The sequence below is a fragment of the Acanthochromis polyacanthus genome, chromosome 18, assembly GCF_021347895.1.
Source record: "Acanthochromis polyacanthus isolate Apoly-LR-REF ecotype Palm Island chromosome 18, KAUST_Apoly_ChrSc, whole genome shotgun sequence".
NCBI classification, from domain to species: domain Eukaryota; kingdom Metazoa; phylum Chordata; class Actinopteri; family Pomacentridae; genus Acanthochromis; species Acanthochromis polyacanthus.
In genome coordinates, this window is record NC_067130.1 from 16,138,773 (window position 1) to 16,160,160 (window position 21,388).

Sequence of the window (21,388 nt, forward strand, 5' to 3'; positions counted from 1 at the left end):
CGTCTCCTCAACGCATTTCGGGAAGTTTGTCCAAGTAGTCTTACCGTAGCGCATTCCGTCGCGCATGCGCAAATGGGCCGTTGAGCCGGTGGTGGCAGAACAAAACAAGTTGAAATGGAAGACTTCAAACAGTAGGGCCTGACTGATTTATCCGTCAGCAACAGCCCTTTTCAAAATAATCACCATCGGCCGGTGTTTGCCGATTAAACGCCGATATATTTTTAACTTCTCATTAAACAGTAAATGCTGTTAAATGTCGGAGCAGAATGATGTCCTTGTACCGTTTGCCCAACACGTGGAGCTCTGACTCCATTCAACCCTCAGTCCTCACTGCTGTCTTCTCAGTAACATTCAGGAGTAAGCTACAACCAGGCACCATTACAGGAGTGGGCTGAGCCGACAGGTAAGTTTAAAACGACGTTGTGAAATTAACAATGACCCAACATGTCTCCGGTTTGAGTTAATATGAAAGTTGAAGTTAAAAACGATTAATATTATTGTCTGTCTTAAGCTACTGTCATGATGTCAGTCTAAATTTTAATTTGTCAGAAAATACTATAACGTGACCCAGGCTGTAACAGCAACTAACTGCGTGTTGTTATGGAGTAACATTAGTGTCAGACTATTTGTGACCATTATATATTTAAAATGCAACTCTGTCAAAGATGACGTGTTTGACATCTGAGAAAGGCATCTCTGGTTTTTATTTTGGTTCATATGAATCATGACTTCATGGCAAAGAAAATAATGAAGTAGAGAAAATGTGATTTAACGTTAAAGGGCATCAGAGGGCTGCAGAAATAATGTTTTGCCAGTAAGTTCACCTGTACTCTAACCAACCTCAAATTTGCAGCAACAAGAAGTACAAGACCAGATGTATTTCATAACTCATTTATAGATTGATTCTTTTTTAAATTAAGGGTATATAATTTCTCAGAGGTTCAATGCTTTGTTGCATGTTAAACAAATACTAAAGGGCAACGTGTTGTGAAACAGTAGAATGTTCTTCCTGTAATTTATATCATTGTTGTAAGAAGTGTTGCAGGACCAAAATTTAGTTGTTTTATTCATTATATATCTTAAATTAATTGGCCCATTAATCAGTAATCAGAATTTTGTTTGGTGAAATATTGGAATCAGATCAAGAAACGGATATCGGTCGGGCCCTACTAAACGGTACGTTGGCCCTCTCGGTGGGAAATTTGAATACAATAAACCCTCAACATGGAAAAGTCGACCGGCATATATTAATATACACACTCTGCAGGAAGGAGTTTTCTTTTCACCAAAGCACTTCCAACCCTTTAAGCTTCAGTGTACCGCCGGCGGTACACCTACTAATTTGCATAGGAATTTCAAGAATGTCCGACGGGTGCAAACGCGATTATACAAACACTATACACCGATGGAAAGCTTAGATTCTCATGAATCCGCCGGTATAAACCACTTTCAGATGCGATTACCACAGCGGGTGAGAAAAACACATTTGTCCGACAAAAACAAATATTCATCCATCCGTTCTCTATACATGGCTTCAAAGCACACAGCGCGACTCACATTTCCGGGTTTATTATTACACACAAAAAAAAGATTCCACAAAAAACGGCCATAATCCAACCTTATCCAGACGACACAAGCCAGGAAACTATTTTGTCCAAAACATGTCCTGAAGTCGTATAAAATCCCCGAATCGGTCGTTTTCAAGGAAATGCACCTCCCGATGCGCGTCCAATATTCCCCATATTTTTCGGAATTTTTTTTATTTAAAAATAGAATATTAGCGATTTTTTGTACTGAAAACGGCTGGAATTGACTGAAGCTTAAAGGGTTAAAGTACCACTGTAATACGAAGCATGTGTTAGTAGGGGATTTTAACATTTTAACATGTGTAAAATAATAATTATAATATTTATGTACTTAAAACATACTCTTTATGCTTCAGTCCTGAAAAAGTTGAACAGTGTGATTATCATTTACAAAGATAAAAACATATCAGTCTAGCTCAAGCAAGTCTGGGAATTGTCATTTCTTTTCCCAGCTGCCTCCCAATAAGATCCTGTCAGTGATTCCTTCTGATTTAATTTATATCTTCTGTAAGATTCTTCCCATTCAAGAGTGAGAGGTTTTCTTTCTGAAGCAAATAGAGGTCCAGAATGTGCACAAATGTTTGAGATCTCTTGGACAGAAGATTCATTGGTTAATGAAATGTCTTATATAAGTATATTTTCTGTTGTCAGGTCATTGCGAAGAACAAAGATGAAGGATTCAACACCTCCTTAAGGCAGCAAGAGTCTCTGTTTGGTTCAGGATTACAAAGTGCAACCAGAAAGATGAAAGAGGTGCATGTTGGAAAAACAGTAAGTAAAGCCAGTAGGTGGGATGGTCATCAGAGCTTCACTGAAGTTCATCTATAGAATGTTATGCTAAAATTAGACATAACTACTTCACTGAGTGGATTCTTCCAGAACGATGGGCTCTTGGAGGAACTTCATGCTTTGTTGAATGCAATGATTTAGCCAAGATTTTGAGAGATGCTGTGCAGCTATATGTAATGATGGTGACTATTTTCATTTTTATGAAAGCAGTCAGTACATTAGCATTTAGCCGTGGAGTGTTTGTGCCCTTTTTGCATGATGAGGATGATGATTCCAAATTGTTGGAAAAGATATTTTAATGATTACGTTATTTAGCTGTTCTTGTGTCTTCAAATAATCATTCAAAGAGAGACAGAAAACATGCTTACATTGGATAAATTAATTCAATATTAGGATTCTAGATCTTGTGTGTCACTAAAGGAGCAGTGAACCTAATATTTGCAGGTTTGCTGAAATTATATCTGTTTAAAGGGACAAATTGTAGTTTCAAGTTGATAGAATCCACAAAAGTAAATCATCCTCATCTTTGCCGAAGATACATGAGAATCACTGGAAACAGAATTTTACTTCAACTGCAGCTCAAGTGCACTTTTTAGAGTGTACAATACATGTAAGCCAAACGTGAAACAGAATATGGGCCTAATAGTTATGTCTGCACTGTAACAAATTGCTGTAAAAATACAGCATATTTTGTACAGTAACATACCGTTCTTTGTAAACACAGCTGAATACTGTAAATTCATGTGTTTTTAAGAACAAAATATTAGCAGCAAGCTACTGTACAATCTTTCAATACATGACGGTATTTTTCTGGTTTGGGTTGATTTGAGTGTGACTGTTGGAGCAGAATGACCGGGACTTGTCTCAGCAGATCTTCCTGCACATCACCGCATTTAGCAAACAGCCAACACAAAGGAGTGATGAAATAGGTTTAAAATATTATGCATCAGTGATTTTACTCATTACTGAGGGAAGAATTAGGAGAAAAGGAAGAATTGAGGACGACGAATTTCAGCCCGGCTCTGACCAGCACGGACCACCTGTCGCTGATCCATCCTGCTCCGGTGGTTCACTTAACAAGGTAACTGTGATTAAAAAAAAAAAAAAAAAGTCAGCCTTACTTTTTATTCTGTCAGTCAGTTTTATGTTTAATTCTTTGACAGTAACGTAAAAGTAACCAAGTTAGTTACTGCCTGGTGTTGGCCACGAGTCGCGAGCATGAATGCTAATGTTTTCCAGACTGTTAGCTAGCTAGCTAGCATGCACCCCTTTGGCTGCAGAGTGGACAAAACTTTGGGTGTTTCTTTTAAACCAGACCAAGAAAATGAATTTCTAAGTAACCACATCCAACTAGGTTAAGTTAGCTATCTCTTCTTTGTGTAAATGTCAATCAAATATACAATATGATGCTCCACCGATCTGTTATTAAATCTCCACATGTACTTGTCTGCGCTCGACCATTTGTTTAATTTCAAGTTTTAAAAAGGTTTGTAGGATATGTCATGTTGCTTTTCTCTAAGGAAGGTAAATTTGTGTGTTATACAAACGACTGCAAAAATTAGATTTAAATGTGTACTGAACTAAATAGCTGTTTTAAGTGGAAGCCTCTGTTTTGCTTAATAATTTGAGTTTCCTGCTTTTTTGTTTGTTTGTTTTGATGAATGTGACAGAGTTCCATACCGTATTAAGTTTAAGGGATATTTGCCTACCACACCTAATATATTCTTTCTTTGTCATTTCGGTGTAGGCACTTTCTTGATATCAACCCTTAGAGGGGAACAAAGAACAGCCAGGAGAAGGTGATGTCCAAGAGGTCGGGAAGCTGCTCCAGGAAAAGGCATCTACTGTAAATCCCCGTGTAGCCTCCCTTATAAAAAGACTTATTGACTCTGAGTGGGAATTCATGTAAACCCACGACACCTCTCCACACAGGACCTCACCTTCACAAAGCAAACGCCCAGTCTGCAACCAGATGTCCATGTTGTCATTTTAAGGTAACAAGTCTCAGTATTGTGTTCGGTTCAGTCTAAATGACTTCAGTCCGGGTGTCTCAGTGTTGAAGCTCCAGGTTTTTTTCCATGACTTGGTGTTTATTGAACATGATCATGAGTTATGAAAGACTGATTCTGAAGGCAGGGTACCTGAAGTGTGATATGCAATTTTTAAACGGATTGTTGACAACCTGTTAAACATCATTAATTGTTTTTATAGATTTTATTTGACAAGACTTAAATAGCTTGAAATTTATTAGCTGCTGAATGTGTTCAATGCAAATCATTTAAATGATATATAGGTATCTTTTGTCACAGTTCAGGGAAAATGGAAACCAAACTCAGTGTAGCTGAACTAGAACATGCAGAATGAGAACCTGTTCAGCACAAGGAAATGATTGTATGTTACTAAAATGTAATGGGTTTAATAAGTCAGTTGTTTAATAAAAGCTTAATGTCTAAAAGTCTTCTCTTGTCTGAGCTATTTCTATGCTATGCTATTTCCTGGGGCTTCCATTTTGAGATGTGACATTTTAAAATCATTATTTTTTGGCAATGTTAGCACTTCATATCATCACAGTCTCTGATATCAATTTTACAGTAGTAAACTGTTTATGAAGATTACAGCACAACCAGCAAAATACCAGTATAATGGCACCAAAATACTGACAGTAATGTACTGTAAGCATAAACTCTAAACAGCATAATACTGTAATATTTTTTTTACAGTAGTAAACTGTTGTTGTGGAATGCAATAGGTTTACTGTAGAATAACTGCCAGGTCTTTACTGTTAATTTACAGGGAAATTTCTTAGAGTATATGCTTAATAATTAACATAACAGCAATTATATGTTCTTTTTCTTTCTGATTCCCAAGTCCTCTCTAACCCTGACTGATCTCAGACCTGGAGTTAGGGACCTCCATGTTGTGTTTAAGGAACTTTTTGAGCTCGTGTGTGTTAAATGTTCCCCAGTTTTCTTCATATAAAACAAGATTTTGAAACTTAATCAATAAATGCACGAAAAGAAGTCTTTCTGGAGTGACTCACAAGGATGCAAAAAACTGAATAACTTAATAAATGGACTTAAAGAGTTTCATTTTTCCCACAGTGTCAGATGTTGAAGTGTTTTTCTTGTCTGAAAAGTCTTCAGGTTGAAAAATCTTGCATCAGTTATAACTTCAGGAGGAGTGTGGAGGAAAAACGACGAGCTAGATGTGAGACTGAGCTTTTTTTTATGCGTAAAATGAGAAAAAAGTGTCACCACTTTGGCTACGTCAGAATAGTTTGAACCCTTTAAATGCACTGGTGCTCTAAACTTTCCCTTTTAGTTTTACTTTTCTAACAAATACTCGTTATTTAAGCTGGTTTTATATTCGTTTAATATGGTTTGAGTGTGATGTTCCTTTTTGCGCAGCCACACATTTGCGGTCTCCTCTCCAGTCTGCAGCACGCACAGCATCTCGCCTTTTCTGCATGTGATACACGTTAATCACATGGCCCAGCCTCAGACCGACTGGTTTAGGTGACACTCAGGGCTTTTGCCAGAGCAGGAGGCAGGCAGGGATTGCGTTTGAACAGCTAAGTGCTTTCCTGGTGGCACGGAGACACCGTCGGATCGCAGAGGAGAAATTTACCAACGCCTCAGAGGTGATTTAGCACCTCACATGCGAGTGATGCTGTCCTAAGAGTTGGGTCAAGAAAAAAATATCCAGTTGCCATTCATTTAATGCTTTTCCTGATAGTACGAGTCAGTTAATTCACATTAGTTGGAATACAAGCATCAGTCGCATGTATTTTCGGATCTTCCAGTCTTGGGTTGAAATACATTTACTCATTCCTCAAATATCCTGTAAATCCGCACTTCACTTCTGATGTCGAGTTTTGGATTTCCATCTCCTTTCAGGTCTGAGAATAAAACTAAGGAGGACTAACTTACGTTTAAAGCATTTATTTCATGCACGCGACCCTCTTAAGTAAATTTACATGAAGTACTTTTGAAAAAAGGTGTTTAATTAATTTCTAATAAATTAGATTACAGTTTTAATTGTTACGAAAGAGTGTTGAGTCTGCGTCACGAAATCATGTCTCAGTTCTTACTAAGTGGTGATTTATTAGGCTGTTCAGATAAAAGTAAACGAGGCAAATGACTGAGGATCATAGTCTATTAAATAAACATCAGCCTTCGCATGAACGAGTCTTAGTTGTTGCAGTAATCCACCTTATTTACATTTGTGAACGGCACGGATGCATTCAATTTATTTTAAATCAATAATAAAAACAAGCACTGCAGTTAATTAATGCAAAGCGCGCCTGGAGGGGGTTGCATGTGCAAGTTTCTGTACAGTGATGGTAGAGAATAACCTGCCAAATCAAAGTGTAAAAAGGCTGCAGTTATAATTAAATTAAAAAACAACTCCTGTATTTTGTTATTGATCCATATTACGTGTAAGTATATTTAGCTCCCAACCATCCCAAATACTAATTAATTTTAAAGATCATGCTAGAGATCTTAGAATATAAAGCTTTGTGACATAATGGTACACTTTCTACCAAACTCTATTCAAAAAAATGTCAATTTAATGAAAGTTGTCTGGAAGTTTCTGCAGCTGTAACAGTTTCTGTCTTCTGTGGGCCAGAAAGTGTTTTGTTAATTGTGAGACAAGTTCACCGCTTGATGGCGCTGAACTAATGTGAACGTCTGAAAAGTTACTGAGGGGCCACACAGCAAATACAGTTTAAAGTAAAGATTCACACCAGAAGTCCAAATGCGTTTTTACGCACGCATGAAAAGTGATAACTCCCCTGTTTAGGTTAGAAAAGCTAAATATTTTACACTTTCGTTGTATTTTTATTCGTTAATAGTTTGATTAAGTTTAATAGTATGCAATGTTTTGCTTTTATTCTGTTTATTTTTGCTAAAATTACAGAGCTCGTCTGCTTTTTGTCGCTCACGGGAAAATGGGAAAGGAGCGACAGAAGTGACAGCCCCACATCTAAAAATAATAAAAAAGTGTCTCATGTGAAAGGAAAGCTGAACGGCCGAAAGAAAATGGCCCAGAGGTAAAACTGAATAAATAATAATTTATTTTCAGTCTTTAATACCTCACTTATATTCACTCTGACTGGATAATCTAAAAATGTCTCCAAAAAAAGTAAGCCAACCCCATAAAAACAGTGCAGAATCAACAAACGTGCATATTTTTTTTTAAATATTAATATTTAATTTTTAATTTATTTTTTTAAAATCTGACACATTTGTTTAACAATCCAGGGAATTATGTTTGTAATATTGTGTCTTTATTAAGCTTACACACATTGGCAAATGTCCTCTGATAATAAAATTAACACTATTTCCTCTGATGTGTTTACAGCCAAACTTAATGATATTTTTTCTCTTATACAAAGAAACGTAATAAAATAAAACCATCCCATGTAATTCATTTAAATGAACGGAAATGTCCACACACTGCACACACACACACAGCATCGTGCTCCAGACGCACGGCAGAGGCCTTATATGTGGGGCTTGCATGCTCTGCGTGACCCGTGACTGATTCGAGTTAACAGCTGACTCTTTTCCATTACAAATGGCTCGCGGATAATCTAGATAACCACCGGATCACGCAAACCGAGCTGCCTGGATGTGTCTCACCAGTCTCCGGCAGTAGATTTCACAAGACATTCGGGTTATAATAAGTTATCACAGGTCTTCTTCAAAATATAATATATTAATTAATATGTATACAAGCATGTTATTCCCTTTTGCGCACGACTTTATGTCCTGCGCAGACAGTTTGGACTTGTGCTTCTCCAAATTAAATATCCAAATGTGCATGCGCTCCTCTAATGCGCCACATTAGTACCAAATCAATAAAAAAGATTGTGAAAACATCCGCTCCGAGCTGAGCAAGAACCATACCAGCAATTACACGTCCCTGAAGATCTTTTTTATCTTCCAAAAAAACTATTTTTGTGCAAAACATTGCGTGGAATAAGAGCTCCAGATTGTGCGGACTGTAGGCCACCATGAATGACCACTAGAAAGGATGTAGGCCACACCAAACTTTTTTCAAAAAACCACTCACAGTTAATTTTCAAAGACCTCTTTTTTTGTTATTTATTTTTTTCCCTGTCTCTTCATTTTTTGCCTCTGTGACGTCTCCTCACCACGTGACCGGAGCGGCGGTATAAAAAGGCAGAGAAGGTCCGCCCCCTGTGTGATTCAGGTCTGGCCCTTTTGCAGGTTTCCCCGGCGCAGTTCTCAGCCTGGCACCGGCGTGGGGTCGCTCCTTCACTGGGAAAGAAAGAAAGCTGAAAACATATGGAAATCGCGAGAAAACTGGGGGACATCTCTGACCGGCGGCGACACGTGCTCCTCTCCTCTCCCCCTCCTCACATGAGTTTTTGAAGAGGGAGGGCAGGGCAGCTTGTGCATCTCATCGTCTTCCTCATCGGGCGTCGGAGCGCACAGCCAGCCGCGTGTGAGCCATGACTCTGAGCTCCGAGATGTCGGATGCCTCCATCCTTTCGGAAGAGACCGACATAGACGTGGTCGGAGAGGGCGAGGATGGAGACCAGCAGACGCGCTCCTACGTGGACGAGGTGGCGCAGATGCACGACGGCATCCTCCTGGCCGGCTCTCCTCCTCCGTGCCTGGACGGCTCCACCTCCTCCCGGGATACCTACAAGCCGGCGGGTAAGAACACCCTGGTGAAGCCCCCTTACTCCTACATCGCCTTAATCACCATGGCCATCCTGCAGAGCCCCAAGAAGAGGCTCACCCTCAGCGAGATCTGCGACTTCATCAGCAACCGCTTCCCCTACTACAGGGAGAAGTTCCCGGCCTGGCAGAACTCCATCCGACACAACTTGTCCCTCAATGACTGCTTCGTTAAGATACCGAGGGAGCCCGGGAACCCGGGGAAGGGCAACTACTGGACCTTGGACCCGGAGTCAGCTGATATGTTTGACAATGGGAGCTTTCTGAGGCGAAGGAAACGCTTCAAGCGGCAGCAGACGCAGGATTTGCTGCGGGAACACAACAGCTTCATTCCGGCTGCTGCTGCGTATGGCTACGGACCGTACGGCTGCGGCGGATACGGCATCCAGCTCCAGTCCTACCACACACACTCTGCGCTTTTTGCTTTCCAGCAGCAGCAGCAACAGCAGCACTCCAGGCACACAGGAACCATTATCCCCTCTCCGTCTTTGATGCACACCACCACGGACTTAGCCAGGAGTAGGTTTTACCCGCAGCTCAGCTCCATGGGCTCCTCCAGCGTGCAGGCTGCGTCCCCGGTGCAGAAGTCGAGCTCTCCGGTGCAGCGCTCCCCCTTCTCCATAGAGAGTATCATCGGAGGCTCGCTGAGCCCCTCCAGGACTTCTCCGGTCGTTGTCCCGGTCTTACCGTCCTCTCTGGGGCCTGCAGCCGCCAGCCAGCCGCAGAGTGTCCACCCCGGAGCCGTTCTACACCCGTTTGAAAACTTTCCGAGCAGAGTTGTGAGCGGCACTAGCGCCTGTTAAATGTCTTAACTCCGAACTTTTCCAAGAGACTAAAAACAAAAAAAGAAACAGCATCAAAAACAAAAAACAGCCCTCTTTGAAGGTAGGATTATTTTTGTATGTTTGTTTGATAGCACGCAGCTGAATGATGGACATACCGATCACTATTTGTGCCTATATTCATGCTGTTTATGAAGATATATTTATGTTAATTTTTTTTCGGTGTGAATCAGACTTTTGAACACGAACTTTCCTTGTATTTTCCATGAAGTGATTCGTTTCAGTCACTGTTTAGGGCGTCTCAGGACTTAATGGACAGGTTATTAAATGATCACATGTTTTAAGAGGAAAAAAAATAGGCTAATAATGTATTTGTGTCAAACACATCCATGTTTTCTATTAGTAAAAAAAAATCAAAACAAGGTTTGGAAGGTTTTGATTTGAACTTTGTATTAAAAGAAAAAAACACAGAGAGCAAAGTCATAGCCTACATTTATAATAATATGCAGTGTGTGTTTATTTCAGTAATAAAACATTGTACATTTTTGGCAAGTATTGTGTAATTGAAGTGTGATATTTTTACACAGTTTGTTTTTCAACAAGAATAAATATCGTTTTGCAAAAAAAAAAAAGTAATCTGTTTGGAAATAAATGTATTAATTAACGCCTGAGCTGCGGCCTCAGGGTGCAGGGAATAGGGGAAAAAGGCAAGACATGGAACATTTGCTGATGATGTTTACGCTGTGGTTGTGTTTACTTAATAAGGGCAAAAGAAAAAAAAGAGTCAGAATCAGGTACAGAGAGGATAAAAAGTCTATCAGAAAGCATCTGAGTGCGCGTCAGGGACCGCGAACAACATTAACAACTGCAGAAATCGGTGTTTGTTCAGATGCTACACGCTCACATGTCAGTGTTGCACACTTTCGGGACATGCGCACACGGGCCCTGCGTGTCCATCTGACCTCTCTCACACTCATCCTCGTAATTACGGTGAGCGGACAGCGGGGTGAGACAGGGGCTGTATTTTGCCTGCTGCAGGTCGCTGATTCCACCGGTGCTGATGTCGACAGCTGGCGAGCTCTGGAGGAAACAGTGCTCGTCCGATATTTCATTATCTGCTCCTTGTTTTTTTGACACACAAGAGAAAATGAAACGTTGCTCCTCAAGTCTGCACCAGCGGGGTCAACAGGGCTCACGGACGGGCACGCATTTTGGAGGTTAAAATCACCTTATTACGCACAGCATCTAGACTGTTCGCTCACTTTTATTTTTTGCCCCTGCTTAGCAATTTGGAACCAAATACGCACGGAGAAATTTGCGTTTAATTAGACGCGCCGTAAAAGATCTGATTACTTCAAAAAAAAAGAAAAACAATGCATTAGTCATCTCCAAAGCTGCTCCTGGAGCTCGGGGTTGTGCAGCACCTCTGATGCTGCATGTGTCAGACCTGCTGCTTTTAAATTTTTCATCAGCGCTGTACGTTGCTGGGGTTTTTTTCTCTCTCTCCACCGTACAGTCCTCGGCTGCTTCCGTGACTGGATGTGTGCGCCCCGTCGCCTGCGTGTGTCTGCCTCCCCCTGATTCAAAGCAACGTGTGTGTGTAGTAGATGGCTAAATTGGTGCAGGCTTAGAGCCAGTTCACTAGGCCATGAGAGGACAGCTATTGCGTGATGATGTAACACGCAAGGAGAGACAGACAGGAACACACACACGCGCGCACGCACACACGGATCAGGCAGGCAGTGGGGAAGGAGGTCAGTTGTACTGTATGCGCTTGTTTACAAATAGACGAGGCTAAATAGGGGGGGATAAAAGATAAGAATTGATGCAATGTTGTCATAGTACGTGGCGTGGGATTCTTCCACTTGCTGCCAGAGCCCTGCAGGGTTTAGTGATGATCAGGCCCACAGTGATTTCATGGCATCAGTCTATATATTGGATTCCATTTAGCTTGACGCACCATTAGAGTGTGTTAGCTGTGTGTGTGTGTTATTCCATGAGGAGCCTCCCTCTCACATGCCTGCCTTGTGTTTCATCCCATGTCCTCTTTCATCTGTCTACGTGATATTTTATAGGATTTCCTGTGCCTTATATTAAAGCCTTTTAGCAGCCCTTTTTATACATTGTCTGTGCGCATTTGCTCATATAGTAACCTAGAGTGGCGTCACTGCTGTGATAGGCAGTGGTGTATTCACATGAGGGCATTCGGGGCTGCGTTTGGAAACACTGAATTTAAGCATTCAAACGCCACATTCAACCCAATTTGCTCGGAAAAAGGAGAATTGTTTAGCGCAGTTTCTCCTGGGACTCCAAACCTCATGTTATCGCGCTATATGCTCTGTGGATGCTCGAAGTCGTTATTTATTTATTTATGCGACTGCGTGGCTGACTGAGGCCTACGCTGCCATTTTAGCCACGACTGGTTCACTGGTAAAATATATAATGTCCCCCATGAGACGCGTTTAAGGAAAAACGTAAGATAGGACGAGGATGAAAAAGACGCAATGCGCAAAATAAACAGCAATTATCTATCTAGCTATGGTTTTACTTGCACTAAAATCAGTAAAAAAAAGACATAAAATACACGGTTGTTGTCCATCAAAATATATTTATGGTGCTGATGCATTTGATATGTGTGGAAATAAGATTAAAAATACCATAGAACCGATTATTCGCATTTTTAAACATTTAAAACACACGTTAAATATATTTATTCCACCGAAAACCACTCTAGAGCCCATATTTAAAATTTATAAAAATATATTTATATGTATAGCTGTGTAAAATAAATCACACATTATTTAAAAGTGTTCGTTTTGTTGAATCTCAGGGGGGAAAAAACACAAATATGCTTTCGAAGACTGTTGTGTAACGGTGCAGTAACTCAGAATTAATCTCAGGACATGTTTTCTCCTGAGCAGCAGCAGAATATAGGTAGTCCTGCAGCTTTTTTTTTTTTTTTTAAAGGGGGCCTTTTCATGAAATGTCACGGATCATGTGGGCATCAGCCTCCTTGAGCATGACTGAAGCTCAGTTAGCAGTTTATCCTGCTGGGTCACAGGTCATGAGGAGAGGGGATAAAGCACAACACTCAGCCCATAAAAGACACCGGGCTTTGGGCTAAAATGGGTAAAGACGTTAGAGGCTGTGAGAATCATCTGTATTTCAAATAAAGTCATAAAGGCTTCAGTTTGAGCTGCAGGCCAGTAAGCAGGTTGTTATTAAAGGAAAAGGCTCAAATTGGCCTCGTGAAGTTTGATCAAAGCACCAAAAAGTTTGTTTTGAGTAACAACCTGCAGATACTGGGGAGAATCTGGCAATTAAAGATGCAGGATTTAAAGTGTAAAACACACATCTGTGGAAAATAGAAACGCTTTCTGGCTTAAAAGGGGTTCAGCTGCAAAATAAAACTGACAACATGCAGCTTCACATATGCTGGAAGACGGAAAAAAATCTGACTTTTTGTAATTTTAGGATAACATTCACGAGGATTTTATTGTTGCTGTATTGTATTCTAACTTATTTAAGCAAAATTGGATTTTTCCTGCTATGGCAAATATTTTTGAGGGAAATAAAATTCTAAACACTGCTGCGAAAATGCAAACAGCTGCACTTCTTTTGGCCTTCACACACACGTGAGGTCGTTTATAGGCTTAATTTAGTTTAAATAACAACTCTTGCGATGTAATCGAAAAAACAATGTCATCGTAAAATGACTTTGTTAAAGTACTTACAAACCCAGGTGCAGTGCAGGAAGAAAACTGCAAGTCGTCAGTAAAGGGGAATCATTGCATTTTTATTGCTTTGTGTTCAGTTGTTTTTGCAAATACTAATAAAATCTATAAATAGAAATCACCATTATCATCAAAATAGCTTTACTTACATCTTAATGCAGTTTTTTTTTCCAAAACGCCACTTTTACCCCATAAAAGTAAATTAAACTGTGTAGTTTATTTCTTTCTCTTCTTTTCTTTTTTAAATTTTATTTTTCTATCTAGCCATCAGTGAGGAAAGATATAGTAAAGGATCTTCAATAAAAGCAAATCAGGAAGGAAAAAACGTCTTTCTGCGGACCTTTACGTTAAACTGATACATTTTTATTTACTAGTACTTTTGAATTTAAGTCATTCTACTTAGAGATGCATTTGTTTTCCATTCATGTTTGATCCCCATTTTAGAAAAAAAAAGTTTGGAGTTAGTTTTACGCAAACATTGAATACATTATTGTATTTATTTATAAAGGGACTTCACCCAGTTCACTGTAGCTCTTCACTCACTGCATTTCTCGTCTTCTTTAGGTCATTTTTTTTCTAAGATTACCTAAGCAAATGTGTCTAAACTTTGTGCCATGTGAAATGTATTGAACGAGAGGAGAAATGTAAGAAAAAGAGAGCAATTGGAAAAGGGGGGAGAGTGCGAGGAATGAAATCAAAAACAGAGTGAATACCTCCCAGGGAGGCGCAGAATCTCTCCATCTGCTATTCAGTGTATGGAACAGTCGCTACACTTATCCCCTCTCTCTAAAAGGAGCTCCGCTTTCCACCCCATTAAAAAGTTTGGGAACTAATGCCACCCCTGAATACTACCCTAATTAGAGGCTGCTCAGAATTGCAAGGACCTGCTACACTAGAGTGGCTTTGGGAGAGATTCTGCTTTTCCCCCTTTCAAACGCCATCGTTTTTGCTCTTTCTTTTTCCTGACCCATTACGTCTTTCTTTCTTTCTTTCTTTCTTTCTTTCTTTCTTTCTTTCTTTCTTTCTTTCTTTCTTTCTTTCGAGTCCTCTCACCACAGCTGGCCAACAAAGAAGCAAAAACAAAGCTTTCAGCGTCTTTTACGCGCTTTTGATCCACAGTGATGGTGAAAACCTCCACGGCAGTGATGAGTACACACCATGATGAGACCTACAGTTACAGTAACAGCCACGGATGCATGAGGTGCTGTTTGACAGAGGAATTAAACACTCTGGCTCCGGTCCACATCGCTCCACACAGGCCAGGGAGAAACTCCGAGCTTTCACCACTTTCATGAAGCGCAAGCTTACGCGTCCTTGCACATAATTTATTTAGCTGAAGACTTTCGGGGGTGTTTTTATTTGTTCTACATCTTGCCTGTCTCACCTCAGTGTGAACCCGCAGATCCGGGATCTGCTGCAGAATTATGTTGCTGCCTCTCACCGCATTTTTCACTTTTTTAGCCCAGCACGTGTTTGCTTTGGCATGCTATCCACTCATACAAACAGCCAGGGCCCGTAGCTTATCCATCACGCTTGTGCAGAATGTGATGATAAAATAACAGGCGGCTTGAAACAAACCATTTGTTACAGCGGGATTTATTATTCTGTCCACTTGAAACAAAGTACAGAGGTTACCTAGACATCTCCTACTTAGGTTACAACAATAAATACGGCGAGATTTGGCTGCGCGCAGCCGCAGCATCTCAGCCAGGAAAGTCTTCCCCCCTCAGTCCCGGTCCCTGCAAAGACTTCTGGGTCCAGCAGCTGCGTGATGTCACCGCAGCATCCACTGACTGTTTGCATCCTACACACCATTAAGCATCGTTGCATTACCGTTTGAAGGCCTCTGCCAGAGAAGCACCGCCTGCCCACCAGCTTCAGGCCTGATTAGTTACATGCAACAACGCCTCTCGGTCATAAACACTTCATCGAGCTCCTGCAGCCCGTTCATCATCGTGACACCCACAGGTAATCCACACCAATGGCTGCAGCTGACACAAGGCAGAACCCAAACATTTCCTCTGAGCTGGACCTGCCTCCAAACATTGACTGCCAGCAGTGAATGCAGAGCATTAAGCACAGCAAACTGTGTATCCAGAACAGCAGACCACGTAGCTGCCTGTGTATATGCATATGCAGTGCTCTTTCGTTTGTGTATGTGTGGATGGGTGAGGGTTGGGGGTGGTTCAAACTCTCTCAGACAGATTCAAAGTTTGAGTTTCAGTCTGCATCCTCTGTGTTATGTCATTGATTTCTCAATGATGATGGCCTTGTCACTCAAAAGGAGAAAAACATACATCAACACTGGAAGCCACCCATGTAGACCCATTCACTCCTTCCCTAAATATCCTCCCCCAAACATTCCCTTCTGTTTGTATATTTCTTTCCTTTCTCTCCAGCTCTCCGCCTCATTGACTCGACCACAAAGTGTCTATATGGCAGATGACTGGGATCTCTAAAAGGGAGTAGGCAGACTCTGGAGCAGAGCGTTTAAGGCTTCTTCTCTCTCTGTGTCGCTGTGACTTCCCCAGCATTTGGACATCTTCCCAAATCTTTCTCAGTGTTTGACAGACGTGCTCTTCTCACACAAAAACAGATCAAGCCACAATTAGTTCCAGAGATCTTTTTTTTGGTACACACACAAGTCTTGGACATGGCCTTTGCCAAGAAGTGCACCACATTAAAGATAAAACCATGATTCTCTGCAGTACATTAAGAGTCTGAGCTTTGATTTCCTGATCACACACTGCATGGTTATGCATGACACTATGGAGGTGAGGAAAAGCTCTTAGAAGCTCTTAAATTGTCCTTCTGACTCATGGCGAGGTAATGCCTGGAAAAAGAATGGATTAGTGAGCAAATGAGTGACTTTATGTGAGTGTTTGAGTGTTCCCTTTCCAACATCTTCTGTATGTGTGCATGAACAGCTCTCACTGGCCTGCAGTCAATCTTATGTGTCATCGTGGACGAGCTTTCTGGAGATTGAAGGAAGTCAAGGACAGGTTTTCACCAAGCCCTTCTCCATTCCCATCTTTTTTTCTCCACAGGTTTGAAGAAAAAATAGCATACACCCAGTGTGCAACAACAATGTTGACTATCTCAAAGGGAGGAATGAAACTGTAAAAACACAGTATATCCTGCTGAAAGCCTCATTTTGTCTGCAGTGCCAGTGTTCTGACTCCTATAGAAAACATTGAACTGGCAAGATCTCACCAAAGTGGAAAAAAGATGCTGTTTTATTTGATACTTCCTCCCAAGGCAGTAGGCACTTCCCGTGCCCTGTCACAACATTTTCAGGGGCCTCTATCAAAGTATAACTTCACCGTAGGGGGTGTCAGTGGGCCCTGTGCTTCAGGGTGGCCAAGCCCACCATTTCTGAGCAGATCTCTGTTGGATATGTAAAGTGGCTCCACTGACAGGTAACTGGATACATATTCAGAGCGCAGCAGGGTGCAGCAGACCTGCTGAAATGTAGCCTAGCTTTGGTGTTAGCACAGGCTAAATTTACCGCCTGAATATTAATGCAATTCGACCGTTTACATAAGCTAAATACACTTGATCAGTACCAAAAATTTGGTCTACTACTCAATTCACACAAATTGCAACAGTTCACAGAGCGGTAAAGAGGTCCATCTTGTGTGTTTACTGAATTACCATAATGTGAACTTGCTGCATGTGTTCCAGTGGAATCGACAGTCACTCTGGTTAGGGGGGGAGTTCACATGTTTTATCTCCAATGCTTAGAGTGCCTCACTTATGCTTCCATTTTTGCCCTCTCGTACACTGCAAAGCCGGAAAAGTGGCTTTTACACACCCACATACCCTCAGTGCACACACACTCTTAAATGTGAACACCAAGACTAATTACTACCATCCAATAATGGTAATTCAGTGCCATCATTATGCATGCAGTCTTCTCCAAACAGCAAAATATCTGTTTCACCAGGAGTCGGTGGTCTTACTCTGACAGTGTGATGCTGATGCTGTGACCACTGGTCAAAGGCGCAACCAGCTACCAGTAGTCTTAATGTGATTTTTACAATGTACACACAACAAGTTGATGACATTAATAATAGCAGAATAAGGCAAATACGCTTTTTACTTCAGTACCATTACTTGCATTCAGGACACTGAAGTCCTGGGTTAGTTTTTGTGCGAAATATTATATGTCGGTAAATTGTTTTAGGGATTTTATCTATGCTTGAAGAAATGATTGGATGTTTTCAGATGTGTAATATTACTGATCTGAAACTGATCCTTACATGTGCAACATTTTTCCACATGTTGAAAGCCGGCATGATGTCTTCAAGTGACAAAAAAGTTGTACAAATTTTTTTATGTGATACTTTTTTTCATATCACTCCTCCCAGAATTGCAGTTCTAGCTGCAGGGAATATAATTTATACAGATCAATTTAAATAAATGTCCGCAATTAAAAGAAAAATCTAAATACTCAGGAAACGTTTTGGTACAGCCAGTCAAGATTTCCTTTTTGGAGGTGTTTTGGCACTCAAAGAATTTGAAAAAAAGGCTATAGCCAAGATTTAGTCTTTTTAAACTGCTCTGCTCTGATATCCTTTAAAGGGACGAAGCACCTGGTACATAGAAGTAAATTGAAAGATAATGGGAACAGCTTCAGAGTTCAGTTCCAACCTTCTGAGTGCAGTGTTTGGTCAGGTGCTCCTTATGTCTATGCAGCTCTCAACTGTTTCTTTTCTTCTAAGCAACCAAACAAAAAATGCCAAATGACTGATTTTAACAATATATGGCATCTACCGCACTGGAAATATTTTGGGTGGGTTTCGCTGAACATATGCAGTGCTTCACTCATTATCCTGTATTGTCTGTGAAGCCTGAGAAAACAATATCAAAATTTGTTTAAAGTCTGTATTTGTTTCTTCAGCCGTGGCAGTCTTTCAAACGATGCCCTGGATGGTCTTCAGTGGCTGTTTAGTTTCTACTGATTCATGTACTGAGCTGCAGCTCGTGTGGCCAACTCAAACATGATAGAATAATACATTTGGAAACTTTCAACAAAAGTGGATTACATAGTGAGTTCTCGTTATAAAAGCAAAGAAATTAGGTGCCAGATAAACATAGTTTAGAATTTTGACAATAAGTAAGACAGCTTGTTGGAAAAAGGCTTTGGAGAGTGAAAACTTCTTGATTTGTTTTTTGAAAGTCATCCGACGGAACCAACCAAGCGTCCGTTATTGAGAAATGCTGCTTTTTTTGTACTTTGAAGGAAACCAATGAGGCCAGAATGACAATGAGACGTGCAGCCTCTGACTCGAAACTCGCTAAACAAACTGTGAGCAGACAGGATGCCGACAGTAGCAACAACTGTGACTTCTCTGCCTGCATGGGCTGTTTTTACAGAAGCATAATTGATTCTCTGGCTGTACCGGCCTCCTCTTCTTGATCTGTCCACCCTCTCTCGTCTCTCTGCACTCAGGTGGAACCGGGCGGTTGGGGGTCCAGGACGTGGTCTCAGTCCGGCGTGAGCACATATGTTACACACATCAGCGTGTTTCCATTTCGCTGCCCTTCACTGGAGGGGATAGGGTTACTGTGCTGATGAGGGAAGAAGAGGTGAAATGCAGCGCTGCCTGGATGGTGCTGGGATGTCACAGAGCAAACACATAAATCTGTGCATCTGAATGTTAGTCATTTGTCAGCTGTCCAACTTTCCCTGTTAAATTGGTTACTTTTAGGCGGGGGGACTACATTTTTTTTCTTCCACGGTCGGTGAAATGCATCAGTGCCCTTCCAATGTCTCTTCATGCAGTTTAAAAGTGAAGCATAGTAAAAGCTTTGATCTCCGGTTTATGGGTATTTATTGGCTCAATGAGATGAGCCAGTATGGTTCTCAAAAAATTAATGTCTGGTATTTCATGTACAGTAGAACTAAAAAAGGTTCCATTAGTGCACACAGCCATAGTGAGCAGCCAAAGTGGCTGTAAGAAGAAAAAAAAAAATAGCTGCAAGTGAATCCTGAAAATTACATCTATGTGGAAATACAGACATTCTGCTGAAACATATTACAAATCAGTACGATAATTTATGCTTAATTTCCAATCTGAACAACAGTTTTATTGGTTTGTACTCCCTTGAAACTTCTCATATGTTTTAATTTGAATAAATGTGCAAATGATTCAATATCTCAGCAACAATCCAAGATTTGAGAAAAAGGCCAAAGACAGAAAATGGATTTCAGAACTTGAGTTTTTCTTCTTTCCCTTCCCATTAACCACCTCACAACTCCTCAAATTTATGTGCTGAATGCACATAAAACTGTAAGTAGTAGTAGTAGTTCAAATCATCTTCACCTGCAGCGACTACAGCACTACCATGGTGCTGACACACCGATGCTTTACGATTGTTATAATATTAAAATGGGAAAGGGACCAAATCAAAACTTCTGCTTTAATATTTCAACTACATTTTGCTGCTAATAGTTACACAACTTTACTTAAGTTAATTTTTCATGCGGGACTTTTATGTTTAGTGGAGTATTTAGACATCGCTTTATTGATACTTTGACTTAAGTAAAGGGTCTAAATATGTTATTAGTTGTTAATTAATGTTAATCCATCTGCTATTATGCTTTGATATTTGCAATACAGTTAGGTTGATACCATTTTCATGTCTGTGGAAAATATGTAACTGGTTTAACTTAACCTGCTTTGTCCATCTGTGATCCTTGACAAACCCATGAGGATGTTATCGACACTTATTACTCTATTAAAGTCCTATCAGTAATCCTCAAACAGTCTGCTAATGATCTGGTTGTCTGTTGCAGGTAAGAAAAGATTTGCAGTTCTTAATATTCCAAGAAGACATACCGGTATGTCCTTGCTTATTATGTGAAATATGGAGAAAAGAGAATGTTTTCATCCAGAATTTTTAAGGTTTCTACACTCAACAAAAATATAAACGCAACGCTTTTGTTTTTGCTCGCATTTTTTATGAGATGAACTCAAAGATCTAAAACTTTTTCCACATACACAATATCACCATTTCTCTCAAATATTGTTCACAGATCTGTCTAAATCTGTGATAGTGAGCACTTCTCCTTTGCCGAGATAATCCATCCCACCTCACAGGTGTGTCATATCAAGATGCTGATTAGACACCATGATTAGTGCACAGGTGTGCCTTAGACTGCCCACAATAAAAGGCCACTCTGAAAAGTGCAGTTTTATCACACAGCACAATGCCACAGATGTGGAAAGATTTGAAAGAGCGTGCAATTGGCATGCTGACAGCAGGAATGTCAACCAGAGCTGTTGCTGGTGTGTTGAATGTTCATTTCTCTACCATAAGCCGTCTCCAAAAGCGTTTCAGAGAATTTGGCAGTACATCCAACCAGCCTCACAACCACAGACCACGTGTAACCACACCAGCCCAGGACCTCCACATCCAGCATGTTCACCTCCAAGATGGTCTGAGACCAGCCACTCGGACAGCTGCTGAAACAATGGGTTTGCATAACCAAAGAATTTCTGCACAAACTGTCAGAAAGCCTGTCAGGGAAGCTCATCTGCATGCTCGTCATCCTCATTGGGGTCTCGACCTGACTCCAGTTCATCGTCGTAACCGACTTGACACTGACACGTCTGGCACGTTGGAGAGGTGTTCTCTTCACGGATGAATCCCGGTTTATACTGTTCAGAGCAGATGGCAGACAGCGTGTGTGGCGTCGTGTGGGTGAGTGGTTTTCTGATGTCAATGTTGTGGATGGAGTGGCCCATGGTGGCGGTGGGGTTATGGTATGGGTATGG

At 40.8% G+C, this 21,388-nt stretch overlaps 1 protein-coding gene across 1 annotated transcript; it reads left to right on the forward strand.

Annotated features, from left to right (window-relative positions):
- Positions 1-8,596: 8,596 nt before the first annotated feature.
- On the forward strand, positions 8,597-10,422 carry foxd1 (forkhead box D1). Its single transcript, XM_022193074.2, has one exon. It carries the CDS (start codon positions 8,857-8,859, stop codon positions 9,889-9,891), a length of 1,035 nt encoding a protein of 344 aa, XP_022048766.1. The 5' UTR covers positions 8,597-8,856; the 3' UTR covers positions 9,892-10,422.
- Positions 10,423-21,388: the final 10,966 nt, after the last annotated feature.

What these genes read in the sequence shown, in the direction of transcription:
- foxd1 (XM_022193074.2), top strand. Translation starts at nt 8,857, where the DNA reads ATGACTCTGAGCTCCGAGATGTCGGATGCCTCCATCCTTTCGGAAGAG.